This window comes from Coccinella septempunctata, chromosome 6, assembly GCF_907165205.1.
Source record: "Coccinella septempunctata chromosome 6, icCocSept1.1, whole genome shotgun sequence".
In the NCBI taxonomy this organism is placed as follows: domain Eukaryota; kingdom Metazoa; phylum Arthropoda; class Insecta; order Coleoptera; family Coccinellidae; genus Coccinella; species Coccinella septempunctata.
Genome location: NC_058194.1, coordinates 21,436,400 through 21,456,645, shown reverse-complemented (window position 1 = coordinate 21,456,645; position 20,246 = coordinate 21,436,400). Strand labels below are relative to the sequence as shown.

The following is a 20,246-nucleotide window of genomic DNA, read 5'->3' as shown; positions in this document are numbered from 1 at the left end:
ATTTGTAAACAACCTTGTTTCATGACATATCTAATATCCCAATATCCCACGTATTCACACATGCACAAAGTTTAACACATGTACAGGACACTAGAAAATATAAGGGCCATAAAAACACGCTTTTACTCTCCCGAATTCGTTAATTTTTCCTGTCAATTCAAACGCTCTGGTCACGGCAAACTCAACAGGAATTAATTGTTAAACTAACCGAAAAGACGCTACACAATCTTATAAGTTTGTCCCTTCACTCATAAATGGTAAGAAACAAAGAAATCTGCAAGGGGTTAATTGTCCCAAGACACAGGACTGTCCCGAGTCACCCGAATCTACCGGGAATAAATTACTTCAAAGTCAAATATTCTTAAATTTTATCCGCTTTACGATCGGTTTCATAATCAAGTTTAAATTCCCTTAAATTTTAAAGCTTCTTTTAATCCTACTAAAAATGACAGTATCAGAGGCTTTAAGCTTAAAGGGACTAAATTTGATTATGAGACTGAACGATAGAATAATTAATGGTAATAAAGAAATAAACGAGTACTATTTATATTATAGTAGGTAACTGTTCCATTACTCGAATACTCAAAGGCAAAATTAGCGAACGTATAAAATCTCAACGAAGTTTGTAGTCCATTTGCTCTTAATATTATACCTTTGGCCAATTAAGCTTTTTTTGTAGCTTAATTCGTCGGAAACATTACTGTTTGGATACTTCGTTTTTTGTCAACTACATACATCTACATTTAATTCATACCCAATAACAATAATTGGCAAGTTATAAAATTTAAGGCTCTGATCAATATCTTGTGTGCCTTCCGCAAGTACTCTTATGATCGATTCAATCGTCTTCCTATGATCAGAATAATACAAATCTTTTGAGACAGATGACAGATCAACCCAAACCTTTATTAGGGCAGTTGCCAATGACTCTCGATTTTCTACTGTTGGGACACCGTTAATGTCTTCTACCTAACATGTCCCAAATATGCTGGATTGGATTATGGTTCGGAGAACATGCTGTCCACTCCATGAACCATTTAAAGTGAGCCAATTTTCCCTCAAAATTAATATATCTCAATGAATAAAGGAGTAAACTTTCAGAAGAGATAAAACAACATCTGAATGTTCGTAAATAGTTTCGTCTTCTAAAAAACTTTTTATTTTTTATGTTCACCCCTGTATATATAAAAAAACGCAGTTAGTGGTGACAGCATATGAACAGTTATATTCCCGAACAATCAAGCTACACTTGAAAATAAAAATATCTAAAATCTGACGAAGGGTTCAAGTGACAACGATCTACAAACTTCGATGAGATTTTGTTCGCCATATTTTGCTGGTGTGTTTAATTGAGAGAAATAAATTGTAAGAATGGTACATTTCAGTGAAAAGGAATATACTGAATGTGTAATATTGGCTTCAAACCAAAGGTATACGTCGAAGTTCCGTAAAGTCATTTACAGTTTGTTTAAGAAATGCAAAAAGCTATTATCGCTAAACACTGTCGTGAGGCATTTTCTTCATAGTACGACTCTTACGGCCGTATGAACCATTTCATTAAATGAGATTAATTTCTTCAATGATATTTATTTAATAGAAATTCTATGCTTAAACGTCGTTTTAGAATTTAATCTAGGTTTCATGAAACGGTGCTTAGAGCCATTATAGGTAGTGTTATATGTTCGTTTAACAAAAGGTATTTTTGTTATTTTTCAATTGCAGTAATTTTTGCTGTGTTACATCAGTACCAGAAGTTTTATCCAGTCTCTTTAACGGGTTTCCGATTGGGGAATTTTAATTCATTAAGAAGCCGATGACATACATTGCACGTTCTATAATTGTCACAAAAGCAGAGTGAAAAATACACTCTCCAAAATCTGTAAACAATATCGTATTTCAATGGTTCATTAAAATTCATTTCCTTTCACTTCAAGAAAAAATGGTTATGCGTTGAAAACGATAGCTTCTAGAGCCTTCCCTAGATTTTAGCAATGGGTTTGGAAATGTGAATATATCTATACTATCCAATGAATCTGCTCGATTTTATATGTGATACATTCATATTTTAGGAAATATCTGCGTCACTCTAGATTTAGAAGAACAAATCACTTATTGAGAAACAAGTTAATCAGTTCTCAAGCTCCTGTCGAAATAATCATAAAACACTCCACTGAGGAGTGCTTGTAAAAGCGAAATCCCGTTGTGTAAATTTCAATTGATTATTCCCATATTTTCTGGGGATGACTACACTTTCTCAACTTCAAATTCAAATTGAGACTAAACACATTCAAATTGGTATTCAACAAAATCAAAATGAGTATAAGCAACTTCAAAATGGTTAACACAATACCTACAGAATCGAATAATTGGCTATAAACACATTCAAAATGAGATTAAATATTGGCAAATACCTAATGAAGGTACTGATCACATAATTTTGAGTGTTTTGTATTGAATTTTTCAATTGAATTGTTCATAAAATAGAGATGGATTAAGTTCATATGCAACTCTGAGTTGCAAAATAAATTTTTTCTCCATTTGGATTTTTAGTTACTTCAGAACACTTTCCTTGAAATATGAAATAAAACTGAAATTGACTTTTCTCAATATGAAATTGTTTAGTCCCATTTTAAGAGTGTCTATTCCCAATTCGGTTTTGTTTACCATTGCTTATTGCTTATTCTTATTTTGAATTTGTTTAATCCCAATTCGATTAGATTAGTCTCAATTTTAAGTTGGAATGGTATAGACTTTTTTATTAGCTCGCAAATTTTTGAGACCTTAGAAAATACTAGACACTAACTTCACTGAAAAAAATCTTCACTTTTGAATGCAACTTCGTTCAATTGAATTGATTTAATCAATTCAATAGCATCCACATTAAAGCTGGTACTTTTCGAATTGAATTATGCAAGCAGTAAGCAAATTTTATTTTTCATCTCAAGGATTCATTTCTTCAAATGAATCTATTCAGGGTATTAAATCGATTCATTAAAAATGAATAATACAATGTGATTATTGTGTGTGCTAATGATATTATAGAGTAATCATGAATAACGAGGCATGGAATTGTACTGGACTGGTGCTAACGAGTATTTTTCACACTTCATACCCCATGAACAGTGCTTTTGATATTCGACATCTGTCCATCGATGTAGTCGAAACTACCTTATAGGAATGGAAAAAATATGAATAAAATATTGTCAAATATATTATTCAGCTCATCTCAAAAAGATCTGGGGATATTTTCGAATACCTATACTACACTTATTTTCTTCCTTCGATATAGGTCCATTGAAGTCGCAAGAATGGTTTTGGATTACTACAATTGTCATACTAATGACTTGGTTTCAGAGAAAAAGTCTTTTTTCCAAGTTCAATTGGCTTGCAGAGCTTGTGCATTCCTCAAAAAGAATATTAAACAAAAATCGAATAAATAAAAAAACACTCAATGAGTCTCCTAGATTTTATATTCCTTGTATTTTTATTCATTCATTTACATGTTTCGTTCATAGTGTTCTACTCACAATGCATTCTTATACATGGTAGTATATTAATTTCTGATGGTATGTCCAAATACTTCTTTATTTACCTTCAAAGGGATTCAACCCTTTGAAGGACTCGATTGAGAATTTGAATATTGTACCATATTTGGGACGAAAATGTTAAAAATTTTTGCAAGAAGGCGTGGTGGTTAGAACGCTTCACTGTCGACTACAATAAACCCTAACAATAGGAAGGTGTCAATTTCGCAGAAATGCAACTATATTACAATTTACAGTAAACTACATGTACCTTACGTTAGCCTAAGTTTGAGTGAATCGGAAACGGAGCTATTTTATTCCTACGATTCCTCCTTTTTGTGTTAAACAGTATAAGGAATCTATTTTTGAAATAATTTATTCAAATTCTTTTTCTCTTCGTTTTCTACTTTTGATAAATTTAGTCTGAATTGATATGTGTACTCCAATTTCAGAATTGATTCAACCAGTAAACAAAGGAACATATTTAAATCAGGCTAATCAAATTCGAATATTTTATAGTTTAATTGATATTGTATACATATATTATGGAAACTGTAGTGATTATTCTGAAGGTAAAATCAATATAATTTTTTTCGTGGTCAATATCTAGAATATTTACTACAAGGTTCAAGTTCATAACTCGTGTTAAATATCTTCGGTTCAGAAGGCGCTTTCAACTGTTGCATACCGCTGATAAATTCCATCTCTGATGGAAAATTCAAAGCTCGTTTGGATCGTGAGATTGACGGTTATTGATATGTTTATTATCCTCATTCAGAATTCATCGTCAATTGCCAATTTGTTCTTGAATTTCCTTAATTACCGGTCATTCTACGATTGACACATAATGATCGAGAATTTGTAATTCATATTTCCTTTGAATACAAGAATTATTATTTCAGCAAGGATCACCGAATTGCAGAATAACATTTGGAATCTGAGTATGCAGTGAGCTATCAACACATAATTGAAAGGATTTTTTAATGCTTGGACGAACATTTGTTTCCTGAATTAGCATACAAATGAACTGAAAATGTCATAATCCATAATTTTATGCCATAAGTGGTTATCGCTTATTGAGGTATAAAATTGATTTTTTTTTTATTTTATTGATATTCTTCAGCATCCAAACAGATGCTCAGATCAGGCCAACTCAGGCTATGAATCTCATACAAAGAAAAGTACAAAATAATTTTTTTGATCTGTACAACTGGAGAATTTTCAAACAATCAATCTCCAAATATTGTGCAATCTCACATTTCATTATTATAAACTTACCTGGCTGTAGGACTAATACTGTCGATGGCCATTTGGCCTTTTGGTCAATAAATTGCGTTTATTATTATTATTATTTTATTTCAATTAAATAATAATATTGATCAAATCTGTTATCCATCCTGTTCATTGGAGTTTGATAGATAATGAAAAAGAATAATGAAAAGATGTTGAAATCTGGTGACTAAAATCATAGATCTTTTTTTTCCAAGAATAATGATCATTTGAAGTCTATGGTCAATTGTAGTTCATCATGTTCAAGATAAATTTTTCTAGAAGACTATCAATATTATTAATGAAAAAGAAGAAATTTTCGTGTCTGCTCCAAATTCTTTATTTAAATGTGACATATTTGCTTTCATCTTTTCTTGACGGATAATTTCGGTTATAATTCTAAACATATGCCTGAAGATGGCCCTAATTTTGTAAGGACCGAAACATATGTCGCAATTTCAAATAAAGAATTTGGAGCAGACACAAAAATTTCTTCTTTTTCATTAATAATATTGATAGTCTTCTAGAAAAATTTATCTTGAACATGATGAATTACAATTGACCATAGACTTCAAATGATCATTAATCTTGGAAAAAAAGATCTATGATTTTAGTCACCAGATTTCAACATAATGGATAATCAGGTTAATGCATTGATGGTGTTTAATTTGTACTTCCCTGTATCCATCCAATCGTCTTTCGTCAGCCAAACAGAAATTATGCAGCAATGTGGTCTATATTGAAATCGAGTAATAAATTATTCTTGTCCATTATGAATATCTACTTTTCTTTAAGTCTCGTACGAAGTATATTTGAATATGGCCGGTTCTAAGCTGCCATTGTTAATATCTCCTACAATAAATTAGTTCTTTGTCTGATTGCCATACTCGAGGACGAATATATTTGTACTGTTCATTATTTCTACTCAACCTTTAGAAGATTGATTAACCTCATTCGAATAATTTACAGTTCATACTCGAGATACAACTAAACTAGGCTCCCAAAATCTCGAACTTTTTTGGTTGAAATGGCAGTAAACATTTCATACTATGGTAGCAGATTGACGAATGCACCGGTCTAGTTTGTACACAAAATTCTTGTTTCGCAGTTGCAGACTTTCATAAGTTTTTTCAAACCGAAGTGCTTGCACTGGATGTTGTCAAATAATCATTTCAAGTCAATGTTCCAGAATCTGAAGGGTCTAACACCCCTTGAGTCAGTGTGATAAGGCAACGGGCAAGTTTCCTAAAACTCCAAAATCGAATTTAAAATTATTTATGGAAACCCTTTTCCATTAGTTATCCAACACGTAAAAGATTCGCTTCCAAATTAAGATATTTCAGAAATATACCCTTCGAAACTTCGAGTATGTAAAGGCTTGTGACGTAGAATGCCTTCACTAAAGTAATTTTTGTTAATTAGACAACAGTGGAACTGATCAACATAGACTTATAAATAACATGGACTCCGCATGTGAGAGAGAAGTCGGTTGGTTGAATAAGATGGAGAGTTTGTGGGCAAGCTGTCAAAAGGTTATAGAACACAAGTTTATGCGAAAATTTTCTTCAATAAATTTTAAACAAGCTTCCGAGAAGACACACAGAAATTCCATAGCATTCCTTTGAAATCAATTATGTCAAAAAATATGTGAGTTTTAGTCAAAAATTGATGTAATGAGAATAATAATCAACGTATCAACACCTTGTGGGCAAAGTCTGCGAAAATTGTAAAAATTTTCCATAATAAATGTTCAACAAGCTTCCGAGAAGGCAAACAGGAATTCCTTAACATTCCTTCGAAATGGAAAATATAAAAATTATGTGAGTTTTATTCAAGAATAAATATAATGTGAATAATACTCAACGTATGAACACCTTGTGGGCAACGTCTGCGTTAATATCCATCATATGATTTTGACATTGCCCACACGGAATCAGTTCATCTCTTTCTTGTTCGATCAAAACGCATAAGCCCTTCTCTCTCTAATGCATACAACCCCTCGATCTACTGAAAAGTCACGTGACAGTGAGTCCATGTATTATAAGTCTATGCTGATCAAGAAGATATAGGTACAATTCTATATCCACAAATTTCAAAAAATTGTTTCTGTAATCTGTGTCTATATATTCTTAAAAACGATGACATTTTGTGTCATTGTTTGATATTTCTATGCACTGTTTGTATTCCTTGTCAAATGTGATCACCAAACTTGATATTTATTAAGTCTATGATGATCATAAAACTTTCATGACCTTTATTGATTCGACGGGCGTTGTCGGATTGTGAAAATGACGTAGAATGTTCATAAGAGAGCACTTCTGAAATCAGAATTTTCGTAAGTGAATACAGATAAAACGCAATATGTTAAAATTCTAAAAACATATATTTGAGTTATAAGGATTTCAATGACATATATTTTGAAATTTAGGAAAATACCCCACTACACAAAGAAAGCGTTTCCTACATATTCAGTAAAAAGTAACGCACAATATTCATATCTTCGGTATTTACTATTCTGTAGAAAAATGCTCAAACAAGTGATTTATATTTTGAATTACGCAACTTTTCATGTTTAATCCAGGAGTTTGTCATGCACCATCTACTAGAAATAAAAGTTTTATACTTGAGATTTTTTTCAATAGCCATATCAATATTGTGGAGAAATCTATTACTCTGAGGAGTTGAATCTAATCGAAAGATTAATTTCCCTATAGAAGTTTTCAAGATGAATTGCATTAATTCAGTCAATATAAAAACATTGAAACAAAAAGTTTAAAAAAATATTGTGTCTATTCGAATTATGACAACAATCATTAAAAATCACAGAAAACGATACCCATATTCGCTTTACTTTGCAGAATAAGTTACGTGTTGTATAATATTGAAAGAGTTTTTAATTTCATTAAATGGTTCAGCTGCTCGGGGCCATTTGCTGACCAAGTTATTATGTAGGTATCTTCTCTTGAAAGGAGGTAGATATGCCCAATTAGATAAATGAATGAAACCAGTGTTACATAAAAGATTCGACGGGCCATCACCAATTCCTCGCAAGTTGCGACGAATAGAAATCCGGGAGGTCAATAAAAACCTACACTCCTCATTTATTCGGAATCTGATACATTCTATTCCGTCAAGTTCACAAGGAGTTGAATAAACTGATTTATATAATATTGATAGTGTCCAATCTGTTGAAGGTGGTCCAACCCAGATATCTGTGCACCTTGAACAATTCCTGTTAAAATTAAATGAGATCACTCCTTGGTTCCCTATTCAACAAGGTTTTCTTTGAGGAGCTTGACCTCGCGTTGTGTCGGCATAACAAGAATATTTATATAAAAATTCATTACATTTTTCTCAGACTAAAATAAATAGCTCCCGGCGATGAAGCTGGCCAGACAATTCCTTTTATTACTTTTCATGAACAGTCGGAACCCTTGTATTGTTAATCATTGGCAGTGGCGTAGCCAGAGCTTATATAGGAATAGGCATAGGCAAATAGGAAAGGCAGGGAATTTAATCGAAATATGTATGTATGTCTTTGAACTCAAATATCTACCTAGCATTCTCGAAATTAAAAATCAAGGGTGGTTGGAAGTTTTTCCTGTCCGATTAAAATAGGCTTATAATTGGAAACAATAAGGAAAAATTATTTTTCGTTCTTTTTCTTTCGAAATGAACTTCATTACAAATTTGAGTAGATACCAAAATTTCTGTAGTTCTTACCTTGAGAGTATGTTATAAAAGAAAGCTATGAATTTATTGAGAGTTCATGAATAATTCTATTTCCTAGGGAAGAGGAAGATCATAATATATACGTTTCTAAGTTTTGCATATTAACATATGTTTACGTTTAATCTGTTGGGTCAAATCGAAAGTGAAAATGCTAACTGGAATAAAAAAATTATTCCGAGTAGTTACGAAGAATTTTACCGACTGAATGACAATCAGAAAGACAAAGATTTCCCATATATTTCTTTCTAGGTCAAAGGATATCAATCATTCTGAGATATCTCAACAAAACTGGTAAATTTTCTATTTTCTCTCACCAGTTGGTCATCGTTCAAAATATTTCATTTTATTTGAACAGAGCTATACATATGTACTTATACTGTTTTGGAAAACAGATTTCTAGATTTTTTTGCACATCTGCTTATGTAGCTATGAGGTCAATGACCAACAAAAGAATTTTCAACAAGTGGAACGAATGAAAATTAAATAATTTTAAATCAATTTCATACCAAATAACCAAATTCTTTACAAATTTAAAAGTCAGCATCTTTTTAGGTGGACTAGAATGAAGTGAGGGATACGATTTAAAATTTTCTAATATGTTATTTTGACCATATGAGTGGTGAATTCTCGATTCCATTTCCTACTTTAAATCGAATACTAATGCTTATCTCTGAATCTAAATAAATTAACTCCCTTTGAATTTCCTCATAAATCCATAAATGAATTTTATTTTCCTAACCCATTTATAGATGCACAATCATTGGATGATAAAATTGATGAACTATTTCATTATAATGCCATTAATTTTCCCACAAATGAGGCTTTAGTAGTGGGTGAATTATTCCAGAGAATAATTCACAATCTGACAAAAAAAACTAAAATATGAATATTTTTCGACTATTGCAAGAAATAGGGTTATCATATAAACTCAATCAGAAAATATACTTATAGATCAGTATGCATGCATATACATTCAGAAACATGCACATATGGCCAAGTAGAATGGTCCTAATGAGATATAAATTAATAATGTATCTTTCATTATCTTCTTCGATGTGATGTGAGTGGCTAAACTATTATTTTTCCTCTGGTCTGATTGGAGACCAATCTATGTTTTCATATCCATATCTCCTAAAAATGAAGTCAGTTTATGGAATAATTACTCTAATTGATATTGAAGTTTTCCATTAAATTAATAAGGAGAAGTTAAATCGTATAGTATCTTTTGCGTTCTCTAATCTGCATAGTTTTCCGTAAAATTCATGCGGAATATTATCAATTCAATTTACATAAAACTTACATATCATAATATACAGCAACTAGGTGTGCCATAGTTGCCTGTAATGTAACGCAAACACAAGGGCGTAATGTTTATTAGGACTGCAACAGTTGAATAAACTGGATATATAATTCTTGAATTAACTCTCCTTAAGCCTATTCAAATCAACTATGAATTTTTTAACAAATCGAAATTAATCACACTTCCAAATAACTTATGCAGAGTGACTTTTTACCACGTTAGTAAACGGCGTTTCAATAAAAGCGCAAGATTTAAATTTCGCCTCAATTTGTTTATGTTATGACAGATCGATATGTGACATATATATACAGTTTGGAATAACTGAGTGTTATGCTGAATACAAAAATTATTATTTGAAATTTTTTTAGTGAAAAAATTCGGCCATAAAAAGAAAAAGTTGAAATTCCTACGAGACCCATTTGCAGAGAATGAGTTTTCCTTACAGAGACAGTTACTGCAATTCAGAAAATATTGAAATTCTTGCAGAAAAGAATGAATCACCTAACGATATCATATGTTTCCAAATCCAGAACAAGAAACGTGGGTAAATATCATGGACATAGTCAAGGGGGCACAAGGGGGGGGGCAACTTTTCCCCCTTCCCGGAGGCTTGATCCTTTTAAAAATTTGTCATAAAACAATAAACATGTAAATCAAAATGCGGTTTTTATGAATAGTTTCCTTTTGCCACTCAACGACCTTGAAGGTCTTAAGGTCGTAGTAAATAGATATACTTTATATCTATATTGCAATATACCCCATAAATATACAATCTTGTTTTAATTTGTTTATTCTTCTTAAACTTGGGATAATTTCGTTATATTTATGGAATTCCGATATTGACTTCAAGATTTCTGACCTTTCCAATGTTAATTATCCGAGTATATAGAAAATTCATTGTGAGGATTCACATCCAAAATGTAATAATAGTCCATGAAAGGGTGAATAGATATTTCAGTTTTGAATATTTATCTACCCAAACAAAATACTTTAGATATACAGGCTATCTGTGATTCCTTGATCAAAATAAGAAGTTCGAAATCGAACTCCCCTCCAAGATACAGCTTTTGGAAGGCGATGACGAGTTCACAGTTTTTAATTAATTTTACGGGTTCTAAAACACACTGAGTCATAAAATTATACATAATATGAAGCACTAAGTAGATGTTACTCACACGATTTTTTTAGATTTCATAACTTTATTATTAGGGGCTGAAAATAACAACCCCTTATGATTTTCCTTCAAAAACTCGTTCAGAAATTGTTTTCGTGGGATAGATCGTCGAAAAATAAAATTCTCTTATGGTTTCTTATTCAATTCTGGAAAAAAAAGTCTCTTGCAAAATTTGCAATACACTTGATACTTCGGAATAAATAGTAGTACAAGCAGAGCTGATTCCATTTCATCGTATAAGTGTTCCATAGAATGACCACCTCCCGCTAAAATACATGCATCAATTCTCTGCCTCGTAGACTGCTTGTAAGTTTTTATTTATTCCGAGAAAATTATCGACTGTATCAAAATTTTTCTATTTTTCTCTTTTTCTCCAGAACTGAATGGGAAACCATAAGAGAATTTTTGAAGGAAAATCACAACGGATTGTTATTTTCAACCCCTAATAATAAAATTATGAGATCTGAAAAAATGTGTGAGTAACATATCTGTTTAGTGCTTCATATAATGTAGTTATGTAGTTTTATGGCTCAGTGTTTTTTAGAACCCGTGGAATTAATTAAAAACTGTCAACTCGTCATCGCCTTTCAAAGGCTGTATCTTGGAAGGGAGTTCGAATTCGAAAAAAAATTATAGGAACTACCCTTGCTTATTTTCATCAAGGAATCATTTCCCTAGGTCCTTCGCATTTGTTTACAGACACCCCGAATATTTTAAAAATATCGTCAAATACTATAAATGCTACAATACCACTTACATTCTACATAGGGTTGAAAGAAACAACCCTCTCCAAAAATTACTGAATAACTTTTGAGACATTCGTAAAAGGTGAAAAACGAAAATATTTTACTGAATAAAATTCAATTTTCGAAAATTTTTGTGTCTTGAAATCACAATTCACTTCGCAGATTTAGTAGTTTTGGAGAAAATAATTGAAAAATGCAATCACTGATTTCACGTTTTTTTTTTTTTACTTTTTGATCCTTCCAAGGGAAGAGCACTGAAAAAAATTATGAGCAAAGAATTCCATTTGACTGACATTGAGTTTTTTTTTTCAGCAAATAATCAAAGATAGCCCTGGAAACGTGATCGTGAGTCCACTGTCTGTGCAGCTCATCTTGGCGTTAACCCAACTTGGTGCGAAAGGTGACACAGCTCTTGAGTTAACCAAAGGACTTCATCTTCCTGATACACCCGAAAAAGTGAAGGAAGCATTCAAGATTCTCATCCCTAAACTCCAAGGGAATCAATTTTATAAATTGAATTCCGCGAATAAGATATACATCAAGGAAAATTACTCTATCAACAAGGAGTTCCAAAACCTCGCCCAAGATGTTTTCGATGCTGGTCTGGAGAATATCGATTTTGTTGATACCGTCAGTGCCTCAGAAACGATCAATAAATGGGTGCAGGGAAAAACTAATGACAAAATAAAGAAACTTATCACTCCTGACATGCTGAATGCAATGACCAGACTTATTTTGGTGAACGCCCTTTACTTCAATGCCAATTGGTCTTCACCCTTCGATACTTATGGGACTTCAAAAAGGTTACTACATTTTTTTTATTTAAATTTCCTTTCAAACCTAAAAAATCTCTTAATTGGAGACTATAGGATGGTCTATTTCTAACGAATATTGATTGAAGGATAGTGATTTTATAAAATATCATTTTTTGTTGATGATTAATTTCAATTTATTATCTGAAGAAGGAGTGCCATGACCAAAGAATATATGGTCATTGAATACGTTTCTGAAAATATTTAAAAATTAAATAAAAATTCCAATGAAATAACAATAAACATTCACATATTTTCCATAGTTGGGTCATTGGATATTCCAAACAGGATATATTTTGTGAATGTTCAACATAACTTAATATTCATAACTCACTGGCTCGTTACCTAATCAGCAAAAAATGGATTAAACAACTGAAACTGAATTAAGTACATCTGCCAGAAATTCCATATAGATACTTATAGCCAGTTCCAGCAATTTGGTACTGGTATTAAAATTCCCGTTCGATAAAAAATATGTTTGATAACAATTATAAAAAGATTCCAATGATTCATTTTAAGAAAATTTTAAATTTTCAATCGAGAAAGTCGACAAATACATTCAGTATATAGATTTATGTCAAAAGTTCAGTCACTGTTCAGTGAGGTGTTTTGGGATTAACCATTCATTCTGGGACACCCTGTAGAGTCTCATCTCACTCTCTTGATATAATTATATTATATCAATACATAATACAGCAGCTAATCTGAAGAGAAAGTCTGAGATGAAAAATCGTTTCAAAAATCAAATTTAGCGTAATGATAAAACGGAGCAACTTGACTTGTTATGTTGTTATATTCAAAGATATTGTTGCTCAAGGAATGGAACCGGTTACTAAGTTTCAGATGGTGAGTTTTGATTTCGCAATCGAAACACTACTTTAATTACTTGCGAGTTATGGGTTACAGAAATTGATTTTATGAAGGGAACAGTTATTTACCCATATTTTTCCATATGAAAAATGAAAAGCATTTTTTTCATCTGTTCAAACCGGTTCCCGAAGAAAATATGCCTATAAAATATGCCTATATAAAAGCAATTGACAGCATTTAAGAGATTTCTTTTGAGTATCACAAGAGGAGCATTTATTTTTCCTAAATCTTTTTATGGATTTTCTTTCTCAACATCTGAAACACAAGGAATGAAAATAAAAGATTTTTTGTACAAATTCTGTCTACAGGGAATTTTCCCTGTATTCGAAAATGTGTGGACTGTTTCCAAAACAAGAATCTCTTAATTTTATTGTATTCAAACTTCAAAGATTATCGAAATATTAAAATTAAAAATTCATGCGATTTCCCTCTAGAAACTTCTTCAATGAAGAAAGTTGTTCAGTCAAGTGTCAAACTTGGAGAATACACGCTAATAAGGTCCACCCGATATAGGTAAACGTAAGAAGCTGATAGCAACATTCCTTTGCAAATCCAGTTTTCTCATACGGTACATTATTTTTACAAATGAACGACAAACGAATTATACTGATCTCTCATTAGTAAGTTCGTTTAAAGAAAACAGAAACTGCTTCCTCTCATCCATAAAGGAAAATAACTAGTCGCCAAGTATTGAATGGGAATTTCATGTCCATAAGGAAACAGTTTGAGTTTGCAATCTTCCCAATGAGGTTCAATAACATCTCATTCCACAAAATTACGTAAATTTTCCAACGTGACACACATGTTCGCGTAATTTGAAGCACATTTTTTGTGCTACAGCAATTTAATTAAGTTGATGTTCTTTTTTGTACTAATCTAGGTATATAGTACGATTATGAAGATTAAAAGAATATGTATACACTCTGAAATGAGAAAATTCAATATTGCATGCAATACATGAAATTGCAAAATGATGACCAGCGCTTGAGAAATTTGTAGCAGTATGTTTTTACTAAAACTAAGCTGTTTTCATCATTTTGAATCATTATCTTGTTTTCGCCGAAGTTACATTTTCATTCAGATTTAATATCTTCTTCAAAGTTCATTGGATTCGATAAATAGAACTCCGGTAAATAATTAGATGTTGTTGATCTTTTTGTTCCAGAAATGAAACTCGACAGGTATCAGAAAGATTTTTGCACTACACAATCAAGAATTACCAGTTCATTGGCCTGTATACAATACGTATACATGTCTAATGAAGTCCACTCCATAATAATTTTCCCGTAGATTAGGCTTTGATATAGGTACTTTTGATTGAGAAAAAATTTTAGAATTTAATGCAATGCTATTCAATATTACGTATTCCAAACCACATCAATGCCTACACCTTTTTATACTGTGTGTAGTCAGTAAAACTTGTAAATACCTAGATATTGCATTGAATGATTTGTTACCATTCAGAAATGGTGCTACCAGATACCTACCTATTCAGAATTATCTAGATATTACCCATTGATTTTTTTACAGGACATTCTTCAAATCTGAGAAGGATGAGATAAAGGTCGATACTATGCATCTCACAGAAACATTAAAGTATGCAGAAAATAAGGATTTGGACCTGAAATTTTTGGAAATTCCATATGAAGGAGATGATGTTAGCTTCACTGTAGTTCTACCTAACCAGAAAGAAGGTTTGAGCGCACTTGAAGGCCGACTGAATGAAGTTTTGATGCCCCAGAATTATTCTTATGAAAGGGTTAACCTTTTCTTGCCTAAATTCAAGATTGAATCTACATTCAAACTAATTCCGGCTTTGAAAGAGGTAAGAAAAGCATGTGCTCAATATCTTTGTACTTATATCCAGAGATATATTCAATCCAGCAAAACCAAATTCGCCAATTGATGCCTTTTATAGCACACTTTCGTCATAAAAGCTGATGCCTACGTTGGTTAAATTTGAGTATCAAGATATCGTCTCTTTTATCGATCGATAACTTATACATATAATACAAATCATTTTATGTATATTCTATCAAAAATAATGCACTTCTCAGCTGTTTAATCAATTCAAGGTAACCAAACGAATCATTTTCAGCTCGGCATCAAGAAAGCATTCGATGGAGATCAAGCTGATTTGTCAGGGCTGCTTTCTCATGGAGAACCTTTGGTAATAAGCGATGTCATCCAAAAGGCTTTTATAAACGTTACCGAAACTGGTACAGAGGCAGCAGCTGCTACAGCAGGTTTGTATGCTATCCAGCAAATATATATTTTTTCAATTCAGACGAATTACTATAAAATATAATAACGAAATACATAGTTCATTTTATAACGAATACATTTCCTGAGATACATCAGATTTAAAATAAGGTCACGCCGTCACGCGACAAACAAATATTTTGTTATCTTTGTCCTAAAATTTCTTAATTCTCGTTCTTCTATCGCCAGTTCTAGTAGTAAAATAATCTGTATCGTTACAAATCGTTTGAGTTCAAGAAGAAAATTTTTTCCCTTCAGTTTTGATTTGAAATATTTTGTTGAGTCGGAAAATTTCGTGAAATTTGATGCGCTTTTTTTGAGAATTTATGAATACATTGTTTGAACTTGAACCAAGATGATATATAATATATAGAGAGAAGAAGTAATACAATAAATGCCTTTTGCAAAGGAAATGAGTGAGATGACTAGGCTTGCTATACTCCCTAGTCATCACCGTCTTATAATTTGAAATAACTTATATGGAGACCATGGAGAACCATTCAAAGAAAATTCAATGCAGATAACTCTCAAACCTAATTTTTTTATCATTGACAAGAAATCTATCTAAAAATATCTATGTATTGTATTTTTAATTGAATCATTCTATTAGAAATTTTAAAAGATTTTTGTTGGAAAAAAAATTAAAAACGAAAAATCTTCTCTTTTCTGCATTTTTCTCCGTGAATTTGGGATTTCATATTTCGAAAATTGGTAAATGAAAAAGTTATAGATATGAGACTTTATTAAAGCCTCGTCTAGTTGGTCTCGTGGGCATCATTAGTAGTTGAGTATATTAAATTCAACATGAAATCGCCGAAATTTGTAGATACACGATTGGTAAATACACTCCCGGAGTTCTATATAGGTACTGATTTTGTTCAATTTTATTCTTGTCTTACAAGTGTGATATGATTAATCATCACATTAGATATAATTGGTTTATGCATGGTTTATTATAGGTATATAGTAAATGATCAACGAAAAATGAAAAAGAACAACAGAAAGATGAAAACAGATGAAAATTAATCTATTATAAATTATGAATGTTGTTCTATACCCAGTATAGGTATCTCAGAATGTTAAATTTTATCATCGCCTATTCCCCCTATCAGGGCCGCCGTCAGGATCGGCAAACCGGGCACCCAGCCGGGGCGGCACATTCTGGGGGCGGCAAATCAGTTGATAAAACGATACCAATTTTATAACAAACTTTTTTTTCTACAAAATCGAAAAGACCAACATTACTAATTATTAGAGTTAAATCGAAAAGTCGGCTTTTTGCGCTTGGTCGCCATACAATTCACATATGTTCTCAAAGTACCGAATAAAAATGCATTTCAGATTTCAGCCAGAAAGAAGGGGAATACCGCTAGATGGAAAACGATCAAAGATGCCGCATAGTTATTTATGAGTAGAAACTCATAAATAACTATCGAAGTCAGCCTGCAAATATCCCTGCCGCAGCGGCCTCTCACTGTCCCTTTTTTTGAGTTAATGCACTCTAGCCAGTCGGTCTCTTTGATAAACGTCACTCAATGTACAGTTTTTGGGGCGGCTTCCAAATAATTCAAGAAAGTTTTTTTTATCTTCTGCTTGCCAATCTTAATTCGAAATATTCATTTCTGGGAGGAATTTAAAATACTTGAGAAGCAAGAGTACCTATCAACCCTTAACAATAGTACATAAATACGAATTGAGACTGTTGTAGATTTTCATATATCTTTTTACCTGTGGAGTTTAGAATTTCAAATTGAATCATATTGAAGGTCAGTTTTTTTCAAACTTTTCACTGTATGTATGATACCGGCGCCGGCGTAGTTAACCCACTCTTTTGTATTTCTTTTTTTTTCGTATCGTTTTTTTAGATTCAACATTTACTAAGGCATCTCAAATTATACAAAAGACTTATCTCTAAATATCTACATTTTGAACATGTTCTACGTTATTCCATAAAGAATGATGTACTTAAACTCAATATAGTCACAGCAAGTTCGCAAAATATCATTTTGCGGGGGCGGCGAAATTGTATTTTGCCTAGGCGGCAAAATGTCTGGCGGCGGCCCTGCCCCCTATGCAAGGGAATTTTGGTTTTTGATTCTCCTTAATTTCCTAATCTAATCTGATACTTTCACTACAATTATTCTTTGTTAGCCTTCTTGATTTTCACGTCTTACTCCCAACCCTAGCCGATCTGGAAAAATACAAACCTCATCAGCCAATTTTATTCTCTTGCTCCTCTCTTGTTCGAGCATTTCATTACATAATGCTCCCGTCTCTTTTCAAGTTCCCATTTATTTACTCTATTACTCTGTATTCCGAAATTGCTAAAATTTACATTATCCTCAATCTATGCATTTTAATTGCAAGCTCAACAATTCAATGTATTCTTAATCCTGTCCTCTTATGTAACCAGTTGAATTAATATACCTAGGCCTCTAGATATTGGGGGAAAAAGTGGTCAGCCGAATGAATTATATTTTCAATCTTGTTTTACATTATACTCCTTAATCTTTTTTATGTTTTTTTTTTGTAGCAGATTAAATTAATCGCCATATATTGACACTTTTTCTGTTTCAGTTGCACTGAATCGCGTTCTTTTCGAGAATTCCATGAGCCCCATTGATTTCAAAGTTGAACGGCCCTTCCTGTATTTCATAAGAAAAGAGGATATAGTACTATTTCTTGGTCGTATAACTTCCCCATCTCTATAGAGTATCATCAAGACTGGTTTGTATTTGCGAAATTTCGTCTAAAGATTTTTCTTCAACGAATTAATTCTACATGGTTGTGCAGTTTTATTTTCTCTAGTTTTTTTTATGGATAATTATATATGAACATCATGAATTATAAAACAAATCATTTCGGAATTCCTTGATGATCGTAATTAATTTCCGTCTCGTTTAGATATGATAGTTCAGTAAAATAAGTCAACTTCACTAAAGAAATAGCTCATATACTATTTTCTATACAGTCCGTTCAATAAATTTGTACTGTACTGAATAAACTTATAATTTTTTATCAGAATATTTGTCATGTTGATTTTGATTACCTACTTTTATTTTCTTTCAGCAATTGTGGGCGTTCCTTTATCCGCTATTATTTATGATAGAGTCATAACTGTAGATGCCAATAGACCCTTTTTCTTCTTCATAACTCATAAAGCATCGAAAGAAATATTATTGGTTGGTCGTTTCTCAGCTTGAAAGAAGTTATTATTTCATGATCCTCATCATCCACGAACAATAAAATAACAGATTGTCAACGGTCTTAAATGGAATAAATTTCAAATTATATTTGTTTTTATTTCTCTCTCTCTCTCTCCCTGACTCTATAGGTGCTTGTTTTTTATGCTGTTAATTACAAGTAATATGTTATTGAAGATACATCTTGATTTTCGGATTTCTTGATAATTTATATTAATTTTGGTCTAGTTAAAATGGATAGATCACTAAAATGAAATAACTTTACTTGAGAATCACCTCATATACCTACCATTTTCTATACAGTTCATTCAATAAATGTATACGGTAGTGAATACTCATACCTAATTCTTGCTTATAGAATATTCTCCATGTTGATTTTAATTAGTTTATTTAATTTCTTTCAGCAATTGTGATAGTACCTTCTTCCGCTATTACTTATGACAGAGTCATACTAGTAGAAGCTAATAGACCGTTTTTCTTCTTCATAACACATAAAGCATCGAAAGAAATGTTATTGGTTGGTCGTTTTTCAGCTTGAAATAAATTATTATTTCATGATCCTCATCATCCACGAACGAACAATAAAATAACAGATTGTCAACGGTCTTAAATGGAATAAATTTCAAATTATATTTGTTTTTATTTCTCTCTCTCCCTGAATCTATAGGTGCTTGTTTTTTTATGCTGTTAATTACAAGTAATATGTTATTGAAGATTTTCGGTTTTCGGATTTCTTGATAATTCATTTTAATTTTGGTCTAGTTAAAATGGATAGATCACTAAAATGACCTATAACTTAACTTAAGAATCACCTCATATCCCATTTTCAGTTCATTCAATAAATGTATACGGTAACGAATACTCATACCTAATTCTTGCTTAGAATATTCGCCATGTTGATTTTAATTAGTTTATTTAATTTCTTTCAGCAATTCTGGCAGTACCTTATTCTTCTATTACTTATGACAGAGTCATACTTGTAGATGCTAATAGACCGTTTTTCTTCTTCATAACACACAAAGCATCGAAAGAAATATTGTTGGTTGGTCGTTTTTCAGCTGGACAAAAATAATTTTTTGGTGATCGTCATTATCCATAAACTATATGATAACAGATTTCCAATATTCTTAAATTAATAAATTTTGAAGCACATTATAGTTTTTATTTCTTTGGACAATCTATAGCTATAGGTACTGGTAGATTCGGGTGACTTCGGACAGTTCTGTAGCTTGGGACAATTACCCCCCTTGCATCAGATTTCTTTGTTTCTTACCATTTATGAGTGAAGGGACAAACTTATAATATTGTGTAGCGTGAAGCGTCTTTTCGGTTAGTTTAACAATTAATTCCTGTT

The 20,246-nt window shown here is 31.9% G+C and overlaps 1 protein-coding gene across 4 annotated transcripts in view; it reads left to right on the top strand.

The window, feature by feature from the left end:
* The window catches only part of LOC123314847 (antichymotrypsin-2-like), a 33,674-nt gene extending 13,630 nt beyond the window's left edge, over positions 1–20,044 (top strand). The window contains exons 3-7 of one of the 4 annotated variants that reach the window (XM_044900230.1): positions 12,058–12,548; positions 14,958–15,252; positions 15,526–15,673; positions 18,267–18,416; positions 18,759–18,982. In XM_044900230.1, the coding sequence (XP_044756165.1) occupies positions 12,058–12,548; positions 14,958–15,252; positions 15,526–15,673; positions 18,267–18,400 (1,068 nt within the window). In that variant the 3' untranslated portion in view covers positions 18,401–18,416; positions 18,759–18,982. Of the gene's footprint in view, positions 1–12,057; positions 12,549–14,957; positions 15,253–15,525; positions 15,674–18,266; positions 18,417–18,758; positions 18,983–19,296; positions 19,525–19,821 lie in introns of those variants that run through there. The other 3 variants (XM_044900228.1, XM_044900232.1, XM_044900229.1) reach the window with 3 other exon arrangements.
* Positions 20,045–20,246: the final 202 nt, after the last annotated feature.